Source organism: Emys orbicularis, chromosome 13 (genome assembly GCF_028017835.1).
Source record: "Emys orbicularis isolate rEmyOrb1 chromosome 13, rEmyOrb1.hap1, whole genome shotgun sequence".
Taxonomy (NCBI): domain Eukaryota; kingdom Metazoa; phylum Chordata; order Testudines; family Emydidae; genus Emys; species Emys orbicularis.
Window position 1 is genome coordinate 17,301,806 of NC_088695.1, and position 20,687 is coordinate 17,322,492.

Here is a 20,687-nt window from a genome sequence, read left to right on the forward strand (position 1 = left end):
TGAGTACAAGTTTTCGGGATTTAATTTGTGGTGAAAGGCAGGTGGTTCATATTCTGGGGGTATTAAGACCTTCATCCTTCAGTTTTTTGGGGATGAACAACAAGGGTTTTTGTTTTTTGTTTTGTTTTCCCTAGTTAGTTCAATCATGCAGTTTCCACTCATATATCTGGGACATGATTCAATCAGTGGATGCAATGGGCCAATCTGTTTAGGAAATAAGGTTTTTACCCTTATTTTTCAATCTTCCAGGAGGGTGCTTCAGCTAGCAATTTCAAATTTGGGGGATTCCTTAGACAATGCGATTCATACCTTGGGATGTGGATTGATGTTCTCCTATAGTTTTAATTTTCTATCTGGAGTTAGAAGTGGCGAGGCATGATTTTGGGGTAAACAGAGGTGTGTGTAAGATTTTCCTGTGGCATTGAGAGGAAAATGAATTTGGATTTTACCCTTGCAAACTACAATGGCATGTAGTTATTAACAATCTATCCAAGGGATAGTCAACATCTATATACATCATGCCAGCTTCCATCCAAGTAGACCATGGAATGACCACGACCATAATCAAGGTTGAAGATGAGCTAAATGGCTTCCTATTAGGCACCGCATATCACCGATGGACTGATTGTGTCTTTGAGGCACAGACCTGAATGGGCTGGGGTGCAGAGCTATCTATCCCATCTCAGGAGGAGCCCTACGAGACAATTTTTCCTCAGGGATCTTCAACGCCGTGCAGCGACTTTGGCACCTGTTTGGAGATGAAGACTGCTCTGTGCAGCCATTCACTTCTGCACCTTCTCCGCTTTGGGGAGTGCTGGGGTGGCTGGCGGGATCTGCAAGGGTGCTGGAATTGTGGCTGGCTCCAGGGGGAGGGATAGCTCAGTGGTTTGAGCATTGGCCTGCTAAACCCAGGGTTGTGAGCTAAATCCTTGAGGGGGCCACTTAGGGATCTGGGGCAAAATCAGTACTTGGTCCTGCTAGTAAAGGCAGGGGGCTGGACTTGATGACCTTTCAAGGTCCCTTCCAGTTCTAGGAGATAGGATATCTCCATTTAAAAAGAAGTGGGAGGCAGAACAACAGTTTCCGTGCAACCTAGACAGGAGGTTAGAATCTGGTTCAGATTATGTGCCTGATCAGGAAAATCGGAGGGAGTAGAAACCCCCTTTACACTCCTACACGGGCTACCCAGCCCTTGGAGTAGGACACCTAGGAGTAACTGAGGCTATTTGCTCACAAATTGCCTTTCTGGAGCACGGGGGAGTTAGGGGAATGGGCACAACCTGGGTTTCACCCTTTGGTGGCTGAGCACAGTGACAGAGGCAGTGCAGCAGTGTGAGTGTAGCAGTCTATTCCTGGTGCAGGAATCTTATGCACCCCCACTTCAGGGCTGCACATAAAGTCACAATCTAGTGATTTGCGGTGCAATTTCTAATTCCCCAGTCAGGAGCTGATGCATCCCCAACCACCCTTATTATAATTATTATTACTATTAATTACAATTCATTTTCTTTCAGCTTCTTCTGCTGTCGCCAGGGCGATGCATTTATAGCACCATGTATGTTCCTGGCTGCTCTCACAGCAGATTTCATAGACGTTTCGATCCAGGCATGAGGCTGGGCGGTATGTTCTCCTGAAAAATGGACCCTCCCTTCATTCTGAAACAAAGCTTTGGAGTAGTCGACAAACTGGTACGGGGTGAATGAAACATATCCTCCCATCGCATATTTGTCCAGGCCCCATTTCTTGATTACGTGTTTATTGCAGACCTTCTGGATATAATTCTTGGGCACCTGGTGGATTTCTGCCAGGTCCTCCAGCACCACATCAACACACTTTTCATCATCGAGGGGAATGAAGAATTCAGCGTCATCCACCCAGGTGTAGGAAGCCAAGATCACCCCCGCCCCACTGGAGAAATTGTGGCTGGGGTAGTAGATGACTCTGGATGGGCGATCAGTGATTGACCTCCCATTATAGATTCCATCCTTCTGCCAAAATTTTTCAGAACAGATCAAGAATATCTTAGTGGCTCTTGCGTAGTGAATGGAGCGCAGGGCATGGGTCTTCTTAGCAGAAAGAGGGGGAGAAAATTTAATGAGCCGTGTGGCTTTTGCCGTGGCTGTGACAAGGACATAGTCGGCCGTCACAGATAAGGGGAATGAGGTGTGTGGTCTGCGGTAAAACACTTTCACTTGGTCATTGTCTTGTAGTATCTTCACTACCGGGGAGTTAAATATAACGCTCCTGTGAATATCCTGGTAGAAAGCCTGCGGAAGCTGATCGAATCCCCCCGTGATCTCATCATAACTGAAAGAAAGGTGGGGAAAAGATGATAATCAAACAGTTACAGCATCTGACCACAGTTATCTGAGAGAATGTCACAAGAGTAATAGGCAGAGCTTGCATAATAGGAGAGAGAATCTAGCCACCAGTGACTGTACAACTCTAGCTTGTTTTATTAGAGCGGAATGCTAGGTCTGTGGTAATTAAGCTTAAGGCCAGCTTTCAGTTTAAAGCTTGTTTCTTCTAAACGCTCTAAAATCCCCATGGTTCTCAGATTGCCTTGGAAGTAGGTGTGCCTCATGGAGGCGCTGGGTGGAATTAGTGAGCCATGATTTGGGATCATTTGACCAAGGGCTTCCTGAAATACGACACAGCTACGGTCCAATATACCCCTGACGCATACTCGCACTATGGAGTTAATTATTGAATGCCATCCCATCAGAACTCACTCAGTTAGTAGCTGTGGACACTTTCAGTAATGCCAAGCTCATCCCCAGTGAAAGTGTCCCCGGCCTTTCGTGGCTATAAATCTATAGTAATGAGCACCTACCCTCTATGACAATTCAGACCATCAGTGCCTACTTCAGAGAAGGCAGCCAGCTGTACTGCTAGATGAGATGACAAATGGATGAGATAGTAGGAGGTTGACAGACAGATGGATGTACTGAATAACCATAGACACATTGTGCTTCCACATACAAAGCAAGTAAATAAAGATGCTTTTCTACTCACCTCTTCTCAGAGAAGGTGGAAAAGACCATGACAGAGTAAAGAAATGACATGTGGAATAGACCATCTTCATTCATCACGTCACCAATCATGTCAATGGCTCCTCTACTTAAATTTCCTTCTTTAATCAAATACTCCTGGGTGGGGAAGAGCGGAGACGGTGGAAGGCGCATGCATATTATATCCCCATTGAGAAATGACAGTCAAAGGGATATTTCATTTCAAATGAACACAGGAATTATTCAATATCAATGAGGCAGGGGAGGTGTCAAACCCATTCACTACCCTCCAGTGTGATTTGTCTTCTTCCTCATTACCAGCCATTGAAGTAAGGCTGATGCTCACATTCAAGACCCAATCCCTCATCCCTTTTGAGTCACCGGGTTAAAGCCTGACCCGAGTGAAGTCAATCAGAGCTTTGCTATTGACTTCAATGGGGCCAGGATTTCACCCAAAGTGTCCCTACTAAGATATCATTGTCTTTGATTAAAGAACTACGGTCCAGACCAAAATCTCCTGTGGGGTAAAAATAATGATTGGTAGGGCCACAGAGGAAGGTTATCTCATAGAAATAACTGTGGATGAAGATTCATAGCTGGATGTCACACAGCGAGCTGGGATAGGAAGAAGAGATGCCAAGTTGGTTGCACAGGACTGGAATAGGGTTGTGTCTTCATGACACACATACTGGGAGTATGGGAGCACTGAGACTGCTCACTTTCTATGGGTTGAAGTTTTGGGTAGGGAAAAACAGAGATTACATGGATCCACGTCCCTGCCCTCCCCATGCCACAAATCAGAGCCAGGAAGACCCAAGGGGGAAGTATGCGGTGTCCCAGGAAGACTCATGAAGTGAGCATGCGAACTCTGCCCAGCCAAAATCTTTAGGAGGGTTCTGATGCATTATCTCCTACCATGGACTGTGTACACCTGGCAAGATCTATCCCACAAGGAGTTCCATTGGCTAATGTGAGGAAAGATTTAGAAAATCGGCACCTTTAGATTTAAAGATACTGGAATGCCAACTTCAATTACCTTTGTGGAAAAGGAATCATATTTCTCTTTCAGAGCACTGCAGTTTGTTGTCACCTGGGGAGCAAACAAGAAAACAGTTGTTTGTTTCATGCTGATGGCTTTACCTTTAAAGTTTATTATTTTCCCTGTATGTGACAATGTACTTATAGGCAATATTCTAGGGCATAGGCACAAGGGGGCAGGACATGACATGACTGCCCAGGTGAAAGAGCTGTTAACAGAATCTTTTTAACAGTGCTCTTGTTTTCTGCTCCTACAATTCTCCAGCTGACTGAACTGCTTTCGCTGAGACACTCTAAACAACAAAAATAAATAGACTAAATGTAAAATTTTCAAAAGTGAATATAGGGCCTAACTCCCATTTCCAGAAGTGACTTAGGTACTTAAGGGCCAGATTTTCAAAGGTATTTAGACATCTAAAGCTGCAGATAGGCAGCTACATGGATTTCCAAAGCACCTAAGTGCCTAAATCTCATGGAATATTATGGGCTAGATTCACAATGGGACTTAGGAGTTACAACACTCAGCATCACAATGCCTAACTTTCTTTGCCTGGAAATCTGCTGGGATTCACAAAGCCTGAGTCATGTGCTCAGGCTGTCTACAATGAATAGCGTGCTCTAAGCGCTGAAGAACAGAATCCACAAAGCCAGCACACGGAACCACCTAAGCCAGCCAATGGGAGACACCAAGGAAAGTGTTGTTTCTTAAGCGCTCCCCCTCTGCCCCCCCATTTTAGGGAGTTCAGCACCTATCTCTGCTTTGGATTCTAAGCCGTGAGCTCTTCCCACCTACAGCATTTCTAGCAAGCAGCACAGTACAGCCCTCATAGCTTTTACCCCAGTGGTTAGGGGATTTCCACAATGTGGGAGACCACCAGTTCATGTTCCCCTTCTAGCTGATAAGGAGGAGTCTCCCACCTCACCTCATGGGGGCCTTCCTTAGTCTCTCCTGTTAAAGCTGTTCCAGCTTGGATAAATAATCAGTGGAACAGGGGGATTGGATTTGGAGTCTCCCACATGAATGTCCTAACCACTAGACCAGTGGTTCTTAACTTTTCCAGACTACTGTACCCATAGGTTCTGTGGGTGCTGCTGCACTCCCTGGCCGGGTTTACAGTTTGGTTCAATGGCTCTCAGCACCCCCACTATACGAATTGTCCCAGCAACCCTGACTGTACCCCTTGCAGGAGGCTGATTTCTCTTGCATACCCTCAAGTTTCACCTCACTTGAAAACAGCTTGCTTACAAAATCAGACCTAAAAATACAAAAGTGTCACAGCCACTATTACTGAACAATTGCTGACTTTCTCATTTTTACCCTATAATTATAAAATAAATCAATTGGAATATAAATGTTGCACTTACATTTCAGTGTGCAGTACATAGAGCAGTATAAACAAGTCATTGTCTGTATGAAATTTTAGTTTGTTCTGACTTCACTAGTGCTTTTTATGTAGCCTGTTGTAAAACTAGACAAATATCTAGATGAGTTGATGTACCCTCTGGAAGACCTCTGCTTTCCCCCAGGGGTACATGTACCTAGAGTGACCAGATAGCAAGTGTGAAAAATTGGGACAGGGGGTGGGGGGCAATAGGCGCCTGTATAAGACAAAGCCCCAAATGTCAGGACTGTCCCTATAAAATTGGGACCTCTGGTCACCCTCCATATACCCCTGGTTGAGAACCACTGCACTAGACTATAGAGTCATTCTCACTCTATCGCTCTGGTGGCATCTATGTCCCTTTGTGAATCTAGCCCCAGGTGCCTCTCTGCATTCTTTAGATGGTAAATACCTTTGAAAATCTGTCCTTTAAGAGTATGTCTACACTGCAATAAAACACCGGCAACTGGCCCGTGTCAGTTGACTCGGGCTCACGGAGTTCAGGTTGCTGGGCTATAAAATTGCAGTGTAGATTTTTGGGCTTGGGCTGGAGCCTGGGCTCTGGGAACACATAATGTGGGAGGGTTCCCAGAGCCCAGGCTCCAGCCCAAGCCCAAAAATCTACACTGCAATTTTATATCCCCATTAGCCCAAGTCAGCAGACACTGGTGTTTTATTGCAGTGTAGACACACCCTGAGAGCCTACGTCTCATGCGTACAACTATAATTTAGCAATTTTGTGTGTGTAAATCGACAAAGAAAACTAGCGAAACTCTCAGAAGCGAGAAGCCGCCACCTATTCAAATTAACAGTTCTCTAACAGTGGTTAACTTCAAATTTTCAACAACCAAAAAAATCGGCATCTGGTTAGCCTACCACGGGCATGAGCTGCCACACTGCGAAGACAAGGGACTGTCCCCTTTATGGTGCTACGTTGACCCATGTGTGTCGCTAGGACTTCCAGAGGCACGTTCCATGGTTCTCTATGGTGCAGTAGGCAAAGCCACTTTATATTTCATCCCTGCAACTTGTTTGTCCTCCTGAGCGCCGCCACCCAGGGGGAATTGTGGGAAGGCACTGGAGGCCTATCAGCACTCAAGGGTTTTATCCTCCATCTTCACTGCACAGTGGGTGGGTTACTAGTGCAAGTGAAAGCAAAGTCCAGGCTCCAATCTGCCAGTGAGTCTGGGCTGAAAAGACTACTAAGTTTTAGGGGTTTAGGGCCAACACCCAAGCAAGAATCCAAGTTAACTCTTTAGTGAGAACATACCGACATTCACGAATTCTTTCCACAACACACATACCTTATCCAGTGTCTGATTATAAAGCTCACTGGCAGATTTTCCTCTTTCTGTGGGAAGCACGGGGTATTGCAAGATATCAGGGTTTCGTTCTACCTCTCCAGCTCTTGCCCTGACGTTGTTAACGAAATACCAGCCCTTGTCATTACTATTATAGAATGGGTTCAGTTTCAGTTTCAGTTTTTTAATAAATTCACGCACAAGCCTAAAGAAAAAGGGAAGGGGGGAAAAAAGAGAAAATTTCAAAAATGTGAAAGAAAGTTATATGCTTGCATATGATCCTCTAACACAAATGCCACACTCCTACCTATGTAACTGAAATAATTTGTGTGTAATGACTCCAGATCCACACTTTACCAAAAGTCAATCGTGCAACTAGTGCTGGTCACTTTTTTTAATTGTGAAAGCTTTTGAAATACGGAAGTTATTTCAGTTTGGCATCATTTGCATCAGACCCATTTTCACAAGCTTTTTAATACAAAATATCAAAAAATGTATTTACTGCAAACCATGTTTTGCAGAAAATGAACCACGTTGGTAACCATTTCAGTAATGATTGTAAGTATGTTTACAATTTTAGTGAATACAAATTTTAGTGAAATGAAAAATTTTGCTCAAAACTAAAAAAAATTTGAAAATTCACAAAACAGTTTACGTTTGGAAAAATGTCATTTTTTTTCCAATGAAAACTACTTTTTGTTTGAGAAATTTAGACCATCTCTCCCAACATTGTCTGCTCCCTGAACAGTCCCATTGACTTCCAGGATAACCCATGAGCAAGTATTACTTCTACTAATTGTAAAATCAGACTTTTCCTTGATTATTACAAGAGACATGATAGCAAAAGCTGCCCCTTCCTAAAATTCTTAACAGGAAACAAACAAACAAACAAAAACAGGCTGGTGATATAGATGCATCTTTAACAATGCTCCTAGTTAGTATAAATGCACAGATTGAATTTAGGGACCTGTGGATTTAAAACAAAGCCCAATAGTACTTGAGCTAAAGAACCAGATGGAGCTGTCCAAAGGTAGTAGTAGACTCATATATAGAGCTGATTGGACAAATGTACATTTTATCCTGTGGGAAATGTCAAAATAACAGATTTTGACATTATTTCCACCCCAAAGTGGAATGAAAAATGCCAAACAATGTCTATTCGGAAATGTCAAAACATGTTTGTCTGAGTGGAGTTGTGACCTGGCTCATGGGGTTGCAGGGTCACTCACTCAGATTTGGCCTAACCAGACTCCCATTGTCATGACAGCTGGGCCAAACCTGAGTGGCACTGGGACACCAGAGGTTGCAGTGTCTGGAGCAGGGAGGTGAGCCCAGCCAGCCCCATGGGACAGGAGTTGCTACTTGACCTTTTGAAACATTTAAAAGTGGTCTGGAACTTCAAGGTACATATACACCTCTTTCCTTTGATAATACACATGGGCGGATTCGGAACCAGATCTCCTCATATCATAACCACAGCTCTATGATGCTCCTGAAACAAATCCTTCGGCCTCCTCAGGTCGCAATCACCACTTTTCCAACCTGCTCCAACATATTCCTCCACCATTACGATACAGCTACACCTAACACAGTGAATGCAGCTGGCGTGCATGCAGGTACTGCCAAGTAAGTATTGCCAGTTCTAGAGTGGCCAAGTTAAGTTTCTGTGGGCATTTACTTTTACTCTGTATTTTCTGGTTTCTAGATGGTTTGAGTTTTGCGGAACTCAATGTTTTGGGAGGGCATGAGCAATCACAGGGCAACGTCAATGCTGTCTTAAGTTTTTTGCTGTTTAATTATAAAACTTATCCTGAGTCCCATTTTTTTCAATAAGCAACATGGACCCAGAAAATTGGAGGACCTATGTGGTCACCAGCTGGTCAGTCTGAAACCCTGACTAGCTCCAACTAATAAATATTCAGAAAGCCCTTTGAAAAAATCCATAATACAAAAACAGCACATTTTACAAAGAAGGTATGAAAGAAATCGTGGCTGGAAGGTGGCTGGGGTCTCCATGGGGACAGAGCATTGGTAGCTTGGTATTTTATATGATAAGGTCCAAACCTTCCAATATGTGGGGGGTTTTGTAAGCTCAACCTTAACTGTTGATTTCCTGGGTTATAAACTGTTGTTGTTTTGCTGACTGAAGTGTTCTAGGTGGAGTTTTGTCCTTCATTTACTGATACATGCTCCCAGTCATAACTTCACTTTAACGCTCCATTGTGGTGTAGTTGCATAGTCCAAGAACATACATGGGACCTAATTATGACTCTAATATCCAGTTCCCCATTTGCTGCGGGGGTGGGGTGGGGAATTAATCTGGTCCAGCCCTAAACCCTGTGTCTTCTAGGCTGGTTTAGCTACTTGTACCCACCTACTCTCAGCCCACCTATGCAGGAAAAGTGACAACTCCATGAATATTTCTTTCCCCTCTGCACACAGACTGACAGCGTGATGTCATGGAGTAAAGGGGCATTTTAGCCTATTCAAATTTGAGCCTTTAATGAGGTCCCCCGCCCCCCAGGAATTATCACCAAAGTTTTAAAAATAGGGCTTCCCCTATTCTGAACAAGATTAGTGGCTGAGGAGGGTTAACAGTATATTACCTGTGATGTCCTGGCAAACGCATGGCTCCCAACTCCACATACCAATCTTGTTCTCTGTGGGTCATGATGCGTCCTCCCAAGCGGTGACTGGCTTCCAGAATGAGAACCTGGGAACGAAATACAGATTATGATTTTCAATCCCTTGCTGGTACCTGGTGACTGTATCAGAGGTTCTAAAACTGGGGGTCATGCACGGGCAGCGGGTATCATAGGCTGGGGTAGGCTGTGCCTCCCCAAACAGCTTGGTGTGGCCCTGCCCACCCTCCACCTTCAGTCCCCCTCCTGCAGTTCCCAGTGCTCTGCCCCAGCCCATGCTGGCTGGGACTGGGGCTCGCTGGCCTGTCATGGGGACTCAGGGTGGCTGGCACTGGGGCCGAGCTGGCTGCCCGGTGCTCAGACTGCGCTGTCCGGTGCTTTGGGGCTGGGGCGCTGCTGCCGCATCACCTGGCCGCCCCAGGGCTGCGGTGGGGGTGCTCTGGGCTCCTGCTGGGGAGATGGGCAAAAAAGGAGGGGCAGGGTCTTGGACAGAAGGGAAGGGGCCGGGGGCTAGCCTCCCCCACTGGCCAGGTCACCAGCTGCCCATGGGGTCATGACCCCTCAGGGGGTCGCAAGGTGGTTACATGGAGGTTGCAAGCTGTCAGCTCTGTGGGGCTGACAGCCCTGAGCCCCATTAAATTAAATTACCCCCCTATTTTTAATTTATAAGGGGGGGTCACACTCAGAGTCTTGATGTGTGAAAGGGGTCACAAATACAAAGAGTTTGAAAACCTCTACTGTATATTTCTCTCTTGAACGATAACAACTGATTTATCTCCTGTCATTTCTATTGCAAACGGTCACCACACAAAGAAAATGCTTATTTTATAAAAGTAATTTTGGACAATTTATGGACGCACTCTATCCTTGATTTGGGAACCTGTGTAAGCATGTGCTTAAGATGAATCTGAACTCCATGGGACTGAAGGATGTGCTTAAAGTTAAGAATGTACTCAAGCATTCTTCCTGAATAGAGATATATTCCTGAATTGTTTCAGAGTAGCAGCAGTGTTAGTCTGTATCCGCAAAAAGAACAGGAGTACTTGTGGCACCTTAGAGACTAACAAATTTATTAGAGCATAAGCTTTCGTGGGCTACAACCCACTTCTTCGGATGCATATAGAGTGAAACATATATTGAGGAGATATATATACACACACATACACAGAGCATGAACAGGTGGGAGTTGTCTTACCAACTCTGAGAGGCCAATTAAGTAAGAGAAAAAAAACTTTTGAAGTGATAATCAAGATGGCTCAGTACAGACAGTTTGATAAGAAGCAAGTGTGAAAATACTTACAAGGGGAGATAGATTCAATGTTTGTAATGGCTCAGCCATTCCCAGTCTTTATTTAATCCTGTGTTGATTGTGTCTAGTTTGCATATCAATTCCAGCTCAGCAGTCTCTCGTTGGAGTCTGTTTTTGAAGTTTTTCTGTTTTAAGATAGCCACCCGCAGGTCTGTCATAGAATGGCCAGACAGGTTAAAGTGTTCTCCCACTGGTTTTTGAGTATTATGATTCCTGATGTCAGATTTGTGTCCATTAATTCTTTTGCGTAGAGACTGTCCGGTTTGGCCAATGTACATGGCAGAGGGGCATTGCTGGCACATGATGGCATATATCACATTGGTAGATGTGCAGGTGAACGAGCCCCTGATGGTATGGCTGATGTGATTAGGCCCTATGATGATGTCACTTGAATAGATATGTGGACAGAGTTGGCATCGGGCTTTGTTACAAGGATAGGTTCCTGGGTCAGTGTTTTTGTTCAGTGATGTGTGGTTGCTGGTGAGTATTTGCTTTAGGTTGGGGGGTTGTCTGTAAGCGAGGACAGGTCTGTCTCCCAAGATCTGTGAGAGTAAAGGATCATCTTTCAGGATAGGTTGTAGATCTCTGATGATGCGCTGGAGAGGTTGTCCTCACCCACAACTATTTCACATTTGGGGACAATATATACCTTCAAGTCAGCGGCACTGCTATGGGTACCCGCATGGCCCCACAGTATGCCAACATTTTTATGGCTGACTTAGAACAACGCTTCCTTAGCTCTCGTCCCCTAACGCCCCTACTCTACTTGCGCTACATTGATGACATCTTCATCATCTGGACCAATGGAAAAGAAGCCCTTGAGGAATTCCACCATGATTTCAATAATTTCCATCCCACCATCAACCTCAGCCTAGATCAATCCACACAAGCGGTCCATTTCCTGGACACTACTGTGCTAATAAGCGACGGTCACATAAATACCACCCTATACCGGAAACCTACTGACCGCTACACTTACCTACATGCCTCAAGCTTCCATCCAGGACACACCACAAGATCCATTGTCTACAGCCAAGCTCTAAGATATAACCGCATTTGCTCCAATCCCTCAGATAGAGACAAGCACCTACAAGATCTCTATCAAGCATTCTTAAAACTACAATACCCACCTGCTGAAGTGAAAAAACAGATTGACAGAGCCAGACGAGTACCCAGAAGTCACCTCCTACAAGACAGGGCCAACAAAGAAAATAACAGAACACCACTAGCTGTCACCTTCAGCCCCCAACTAAAACCTCTCCAGCCTAATCACATCAGCCATACCATCAGGGGCTCGTTCACCTGCACATCTACCAATGTGATATATGCCATCATGTGCCAGCAATGCCCCTCTGCCATGTACATTGGCCAAACCGGACAGTCTCTACGCAAAAGAATTAATGGACACAAATCTGACATCAGGAATCATAATACTCAAAAACCAGTGGGAGAACACTTTAACCTGTCTGGCCATTCTATGACAGACCTGCGGGTGGCTATCTTAAAACAGAAAAACTTCAAAAACAGACTCCAACGAGAGACTGCTGAGCTGGAATTGATATGCAAACTAGACACAATCAACACAGGATTAAATAAAGACTGGGAATGGCTGAGCCATTACAAACATTGAATCTATCTCCCCTTGTAAGTATTTTCACACTTGCTTCTTATCAAACTGTCTGTACTGAGCCATCTTGATTATCACTTCAAAAGTTTTTTTTCTCTTACTTAATTGGCCTCTCAGAGTTGGTAAGACAACTCCCACCTGTTCGTGCTCTGTGTATGTGTGTGTATATATATCTCCTCAATATATGTTTCACTCTATATGCATCCAAAGAAGTGGGTTGTAGCCCACGAAAGCTTATGCTCTAATAAATTTGTTAGTCTCTAAGGTGCCACAAGTACTCCTGTTCTTATTCCTGAATTGGGCTCTCAAGAAACAGATTCTAATATGGAAGATATTATCCTTTCCCGTGTATTACCGAAAACAGGTTTTCAATGAGAGAGTCTTTAATGCAACAACTAAGCCCTTCTCAGATAAGTGCCCAAGCTATCTCTGTTGACTTTTGCAGCTCTGGGGGCTGTATTTCTTGGGTGATACTGAGAGGGGAAGTAGCGGATATATGGGCTATGGGTAGGGATAATGGGTTCCAGTCTTTCTCAAGGCCCACAGGCAAGCCAAGAGAGTAGCACCTTCGATGGAAAAACAAAATAAAGAAAAAGAGCAAAGGGCAAAGTTAAGGTTGTTGTGAGATAGTGAATATGAATTTTCACGCGTATAGAATTTTGTTAGAAATACATGAACCTTTGAGAATATTCCCTTAACTAATCACCATTTCCATTAAATATAGGGATTGGGATTTTTTTACCTGCAACATTTTTGGTATTTAAGTTTTCTTATGGTAATGTTATTAATATTCTGGCAACCTTAACTTTAAGTTAATTAACTTTTCCCCCCTGGAAATGGCAATAATATACTGCACTATGCTTTCTTGCTTTCTTCCTTTCACAGTTAGCTTACTTAAGTTCACCTTGTTTTATTCTTCAGCATTGTCTACTCTATGAAAAAGAAATAATAAGACCGTTTCAAGGGAGCACTTACTCCCTGGCCTGTCTCTGGCTCCTCTCAGTTAATAGAATTACCCGTGAGCAGTGGGTGAAGCTTCCTCTTGGGGAGGCTAGCCCCCTGCCCCACGTTTTCTGGTTGAGGCTACACCCCCAGTCGTTGCTTTCAGCCCCGCATGTCCCTGGCCAGGGCAGGGGGCTGAGAGCTCAGCCCCTCCCACCCACGGCCCCGGCTGGGGTGGGGAGCAGCTCAGAGCTCAGCCCCAGCCAGGGTCAAGCTCTCACCCCCTGCTGGGAGTGCCCCTTTCCCTGCAGCCCTGCCCCCACTCTGCGTCTTCCCCCCGAGGGCCCACACCCACTTGCTCCTTTCCGCACCCTCCCCCCCACTGTGACCCTGAGACCAAAAAAGCTCTGTGCTGCAGCGGGGAGCAAGAGCTTCTCCACCCCTGGGGTTGTGGTCGGGGAAATTTTTCCAGTGGCCCTAAATTGGTTGGGGCCCCTGGGCATGGGCCCTGTGGACCCATGTGGCAATCCACCACTGCCCTCCCCCCCAGTGATGCGAGGTTTGGGGAGTCTTAGCCTCCGCCAGCCTCCATTACATGCCACCCATGGAATTACCTTACAACCAGCATCTTTCAACAGTTTGGCAGCTGTGAGTCCACTTATTCCTGCCCCAACGATCACCACCTTCTTTGAACGACACCCATTTTCCAGTCCATTTTTGGCAATAGCCACCAGTTCTTCATAGTCAGGGTCAATGAAGCATTTTTCCCACTTCGTCTCTATGCCAGGGAGAATCTGTAAACTTGGGACTACCACCAGGAGGAAGATCTGGAGGAGTACTAGAGAGAAAGAGATGGAAAGAAAACAGATGACACAAATGGTGAAGCAAACTCATTCTCTTAGACCACAGAGCTCAGTAATGTTATTGATATGATCCATCTGAGCTGTAGGGAGAGGCTAAGAGTCTCAGCTGTGGAGCTCAGATATATTAACAAACAAGGAGTTTTATTATGATCAAATGCAGTGAGCATATAAGTTGAAAGCAGCAAAGTGAATACTCAGATCCTCACAGTTGTCTTATAAACTGTAAAATATCACATGGACTATTCAAACCACAATCTACCATTAAGGGTCCTGGCCCCACCCTCTCAGATACACTTAGATCTGTGTGTACCATAGGGATCTAACAATCTGGGGGCTGGCCATTCTCAGAGGGAATGATGCAGGAGAAAATCTTGTATTGTGGACAATGTGACTCTGAATGAGGTCTTCAAGATTTGGCCTCATGAGCTGAATTGAGGGACCTAACCAGAGTCTGCTTTATGTCATTCAAAAACTCAGGTATGTTGTTCCTTTCCATTAGACAAAATACATTTTTGTTTTTTCCATGATTCTCCCCTCATTGAGTGTTAAGGCACTGTCTCTTCTGTTGAGCACAACTATGGAAGTGTCACATGGAGAACCATGTGGTTCATCACAGAATCAATTCCCACTCCACTTAGAGCTTTAAAAGATCAATTTCACCATCTAAATTCTATTGTATGGTTCAGAGCAACCTTAGCAGCACCCACACCACCCTTCCTTCCCATGCTAACATAAGTAGCATTGCCTGGCAAAAAAAGGGGTTAACTTTATATCCCAGAGATCTCTGACTGCCCCTATGGGCCACTGGCTGCTGAAATAAATATATCTTGCAAGACATGGCATGAAATAGCTTGATTTTTGTAAGGTTTTTCACACAGTCCGTCCTACATGACATTCTCATAAGAAAACTAGTGAAATGTGGTTTAGGATAAATGAATATAAGGTGGGTGCACAACTGGTTAAAAAACCCTATTCAAAGAGTAGTTTATCAATGGTTTGATGTCAGTCTGGGAGGATGTATCTAGTGGTATCCGACAGAGGTCTATCCTGGGTCTGGTACTATGTAATATTTTCATCAAAGGTTTGGATGATGGAGTAGAGCATGTGGGTATGAAATTTGTAGGTGTCACTAAGCTGGGGGGTTGCAAGCACTTGGACCAAGCTGGAAGGGGTTGCAAGCACTTTGGAGGACAGGATTGGAAACTGAAAATGATTTTGATAAATTGGAGAACTGGTCCAACATGAATAACAAGAATTCAACAAAGACAAATGCAAAGTATTGCACTTAGGAAGGAAAAATCAAATGCACAAACACAAAATGACTGACTAGGAAGTAGTCTTTCTGAAAAGGATCTGGGAGCTAATAGTGGATCACAAATTGCATGAGTCAACCATACCTGGTCCCAAGCCTGGCTGAAAAAGGAGGAGGGTTGGTGTCAAGCTGACAGCTGGCATTAAAAACATGGCATAAACTGACAAGAGGGACAGGACTCGGAGAGCTGACCCTATTTGATGGGACTGTTGCAAGGAAAAAGAAGAATGTGCTGCTGTTGTGAAAAGACAAATGTCATTAACTTGAGTGTTGTATGTGTGACACAGGAGGCAACCCCTCTGCTCTACTTGGCTCTGTGGCCTCAACGGTGACCAGTATGAGGAACTACACTCCAGAGAAGAGCAATAACAATGATAAGAGGTTTAGGAAACATGAGCTAAGAACACAAGAATCGCCAGACTGGGTCAGACCAAAGGTCCATCTAGCCCCATAGCCTGTCTTCTGACAGTGGCCAATGCCAGGTGCCCCAGAGGGAATGAACAGAACAGGTAATTATCAAGTGATCCATCCCTTGTCACCCATTCCCAGCTCCTGGCAAATAGAGGCTAGGGACACCATCCCTGCCCATCCTAGCTAAGAGCCATTAATGCGACCTATCCTCCATGAACGTATCTAGTTATAGTCTTGACCTTCACAACATCCTCTGGCAAGGAGTTCCACTGGTTGACTAGCTAAGAGGAAAGGTTGAAGGAATTGGGCATCTTTAGTCTAGAGAACAGAAGGCTGAAGGGGGACATGATAACCATCTTCAAATATGTAAAATATTGTTATCAAGGGGATGATGAGCCATTGTTCTCTATATCCACCAAGGGAAGGACAAGAAGTAATTAGCTTAATTTGTAGCAACTGAGATTTAGCTTAGATATTTGGGGAAAATGTGTAACTGTAAGGATAGTTAAGCACCAGAACAGGTTAACTATGTGGAATCTCCGTCATTGGAGGTTTTTAAGAACAAGTTAGACAAACACCTGTCAGGGATGGTCTAGGTTTATTTGTTCCTGCCTCAGCAGGAGGATGGACTAGATGACCTCTTGAGATCCCTTTCAGCCCTACTGTTCTATGATTTCTATGACAAAGTAGAGCATCTCTGAGCCTCCTTTAATTTGTACCAGTGACTGGTCTGGCAGACAGAGAGCCCCCAGATCAGGGATGCAAAATCTCCTTTTTCTCACACCCGACCAAGCTACACTCAGTCCAAGCTTTGACTCAGTCCAAAAACTGAGCCGCTAATGATATGGAGGCCTATGTTCCAAGTTAGGGGACATATTTCAGGTCCCATTTCCAGTACAAAATGGACCTATGTACAAACAGATCTGGGAACAAATGTATTCTAACTTTGTTCCCAACATGGTAGCAACTGTAGTGTAGACACAGCCTTGTAGGTTGAGGGGAGAAATCCAAATTCAAAGAACCTTTCTGGAGAAATGAAAAATAATTTTAAAAGTATAAAGTGTAGTTTTTCCTGGTGTTGGAAGAATAAGACACTATTTCCCCCCGAAAATCCAGTACTGTCTGCCCTTTAAATTCCCAACTCTATCTGAGTCCAACGCCATATATTTCAGAATCACTGAAAGTAACCTGAGTGCAATACCCATCCCATCTTTTGAAATCAGAAATTGTTTATGATCACCGCAACCAGAAATATGTTTATGTAATGCATTTTCATAGGTGAAACCAGGAAGGAGTAAATTGAAGGCATTGATGCTCTCAATAATTACTATGTTCTTCCTCTGTAATTATCTACATCTTTTGCATGTTCTGTACGTGATATGTTAAGATTTCCAAAGGGATGCGTGGGCTGGAGATAGGAGTTGCCACACCTGCTGTTTTTGCAATTAAACTACAGAACAGGAAATACTCTCTGTAGGTTAATTTCCATAGAGTTACATGCCAAACAGCGATTAATTTGCAGAGGGTAGCTCTAGCAACAGGTTAGCAAGGGTAATCACTTCCAAAGCTCATCTGGGGTCATGAAAACAATTTAGGGTGGAATTCGTCCTGGGTCAGAAAAGGTCCTACACACCACATGAGTTCCATGCTCCTGGTTCAGTTCCTAAAAACTACAGCTGTGTTGAGAAGGGTGTGGAACTCTCTGCACTGCATGGAACTCCTGGAGGAATCATAGACGTGTAGGATTGGAAAGGGACCCCTAAAAGGGTCTTTTAGTCCAGTCACCTGCACTCAAGGCAGGACTAAGTATTATCTAGACCATCCCTGACAGGTGTTTGTCTAACCTGCTCTTAAAAATCTCCAATGATGGAGATTCTGCAACCTCCCTAGGCAATTTATTCCAGTGCTTAACCAGCCTGACAGTTAGGAAGTTTTTCCTAACATCCAACCTAAACAGCCCTTGCTGCAATTTAAGACCATTGCTTCTTATAACAACCTTTAATGTACTTGGGACTTATGTGATACATTCATTTGGGATTTACTGATGGATTTTAAATTAATTTGCAGGCAAGTGGGAATGCTCACCCAAAGATGGAAAGAAATTTGTATCATGGTGATGACTTCCCCCGAGCACCCAGCAGTAATCTTTGATCAAACCAAAACCCCTAACATTTATTTCAAATCATGCTCAGCCCCACCCAGTTGTGGGGGCTGATGTATGGCTCAGGGCAGGTCTTCACTACGGGGGGGGGTCGATTTAAGATACGCAAATTCAGCTATGCGAATAGCGTAGCTGAATTCGACGTATCGGAGCCGACTTACCCCACTGTGAGGACGGCGGCAAAATCGACCTCCGCGGCTCCCAGTCGACGGCGCTTACTTCCACCTCCGCTGGTGGAGTAAGAGCGTCGATTCGGGGATCGATTGTCGCGTCCCGACGAGACGTGATAATTCGATCCCCGAGAGATCGATTTCTACCCACCGATTCAGGCGGGTAGTGTAGACCTAGCCTCAGTAATTCTTCAAATTGCTTTCTCCAATCTACCAACATTATTTTGCTCATCTGAAGTGAACCTCAAGCAGCTAATCCTCATAAATGCCCTGATCTCCAGCAAGCATCGGATGTTCAGTTCTACTACATTGCGAGGGGCAAATCAGAATTTTGACAAAGAACAAGATACCAGCACATTGCAGCTCTCGCAGTCTCCCCATGTTCTTCCTCTCCAGTCTCCCTCATAACCATACACCGTGAGTCTCTCATTAACCAGCCCCTCCAGCTAAATCCATGCAGTGTGGGTTTGGCATCAGTCCCATCCAAATTCCATGCCATGAAGTCAAGTATTTTGGACTATGGAGGAGTAACAGAAAAAGTCATGTGACTGCTAGAATCTTCCATCTAACATAAGTGAAGGCTTTGCAGATAAAAATTCCCCAGTGCAGAAATAAAATGAACTAATACTGGACACAAAATGGTATTTTTCCTTTGATTTTTTTTAAATGCACAGATTTCATTTTTTCCAAAAATTCTCATTGAAATTTTCTGTTTTATTGACTAAAAAGCAAGCAAAAAGTAACAAAAACAAAAACAAAAAAGAAGCCCCACAAATAATAATTTTTCTGCTGTTTCCAAAATATTTCGGTTTTAGAAAAAAAAATTCAGTTCTCATTTTTTCATTAAAAATGATTTTTATAGAAATAAAAATTTTCCATGAATTATTTTTCATATGATACATTTCCAGCAGCTGTAAAATTAACTTAGCTTTCCACCTTCAGATTCTCAACCAGTTCCTCTCTATTAGTCTGAATCAAATCTAAAACAGCTGCCCCACAACTAACTTCCTCCATCTCCTGAAATCCTAATTTGTCCCCAATACATTCTCTGTACCGGAGCATTGGACAATAAAATTGATCTTAATATGTAGCTGAAGCCAAGTACAAACAAAAATACACCATTGGTGTTGTGTTCGCCAAATTCCACGCCTAAAAAGGAGTAAAGGATTCTGGGAGAAAATCAACTGTAAAAGAGGGAGAAAAAGAAAAAGACAATGATGGTAACGAGAGGGAGAGAAAGATGTGAAATAATAAAGCTAATTGAATATCATCAGCTAACTGATAAAGTAAGATGGGCCCAAAAGGGCAAACTGTCCCATCCTTCTGTGCCCAGAATTGCAACCCATCACATCCCACTGCAAAAGTTCTAAGACAAGAAGTTTCACTCACAGAACCTGTCCATGTTTCAGCTGGCAGCTCAAGTCATCAATGAGCCCTGTCACTTTATACACTCTGCTAGTTCCTGGTAGGAACTGTTGACTCTGAGCCTAATGACACTGAGATGGCTATTATATGGACTCATAGGACCTCTTCCTATGAGTTGCTCAGCACAGCTTGTGGGTTACTCTGGATTGAATCACACATTGGCCTCGGGGGAAAAAATATGTTGGTATTGGAAGGCTCTGCCTCTGCAATCTTTTGCTACTGCCCTCTGAATCTGGTAACTTCCCCCACATTGGAGGAACTGGAATTACTGGTGCAGGAGATCAGAGTAGCTATTACAGGGATCATAGGAACATATTGTAATAGCACTCAGGACTGGAATACAGGCATTGAAGGGTGTGTGCTGTTTAGGAGAAATAGCAATAAAGGCAAAGTTGGTGGGATGACATCGTACATCCATGAAATGGTAAACTGTAAAGAAATACAAAGTGATACTGTGGACAAAACAGAAACTGTTTGGATCAAAACCTTTTCGCTGAAGGATTGTAAAAGAGGTTCTGCTCGGATAGCGTTATGGGTCTGCTATAGAAGCCCAGACCTGAAGAAAACCTCTGTGTAGCCCAAAAGCGTGTCTCTTTCACCAACAGAAGTTGGTCCAATAAAAGATATTACCTCGCCCACCTTCAGTCTCTTGTCTCTCTCATAGAACTCATGGGTCAGATTCCAATATGAATAGTGATCTCTTTAATATAATTAGAACAATAAATACTTTTTGGAATTGTGTCATAATGGGAAACTTTAACTTCCTAGATATAGATTGGAAAATACATCCAACTAATAATGGTAAGGCTCAATTATTCCTGGATGTGACAGAGGACAGCTCTCTTCATCAAATTGTCACTGAACCAACAAGACATGATGCAATTTTAGACTTCATTTTGGTAAATAGTGAGTACATCACAGATGAGCTGGCCATTGGAAATAACCTTGGATAGAGTGCTCACAGGTTGATTCAGTTTAAATTAAATGGAAGGATAATCAAACCCAGATCATCAACTATGTTTTTGATTTGAAAAGGGTAGATTTCGGGAAATTGAAGGAATTAGTCAAGAAAGCCAGCTGGCCTGAAGAGCTC

At 43.9% G+C, this 20,687-nt stretch overlaps 1 protein-coding gene across 1 annotated transcript; it reads right to left on the minus strand.

The window, feature by feature from the left end:
• Nucleotides 1-1,493: 1,493 nt before the first annotated feature.
• On the minus strand, nucleotides 1,494-19,571 carry LOC135888175 (L-amino-acid oxidase-like). Its single transcript, XM_065415990.1, has 7 exons — nucleotides 19,559-19,571; nucleotides 13,867-14,090; nucleotides 9,339-9,445; nucleotides 6,736-6,937; nucleotides 4,048-4,101; nucleotides 3,016-3,149; nucleotides 1,494-2,307 (listed from the first exon to the last, which is right to left on the minus strand). The coding sequence occupies exons 1-7, from the start codon at nucleotides 19,569-19,571 to the stop codon at nucleotides 1,494-1,496; spliced, it is 1,548 nt and encodes a 515-aa protein (XP_065272062.1).
• Between the last annotated feature and the right edge of the window lie 1,116 nt (nucleotides 19,572-20,687).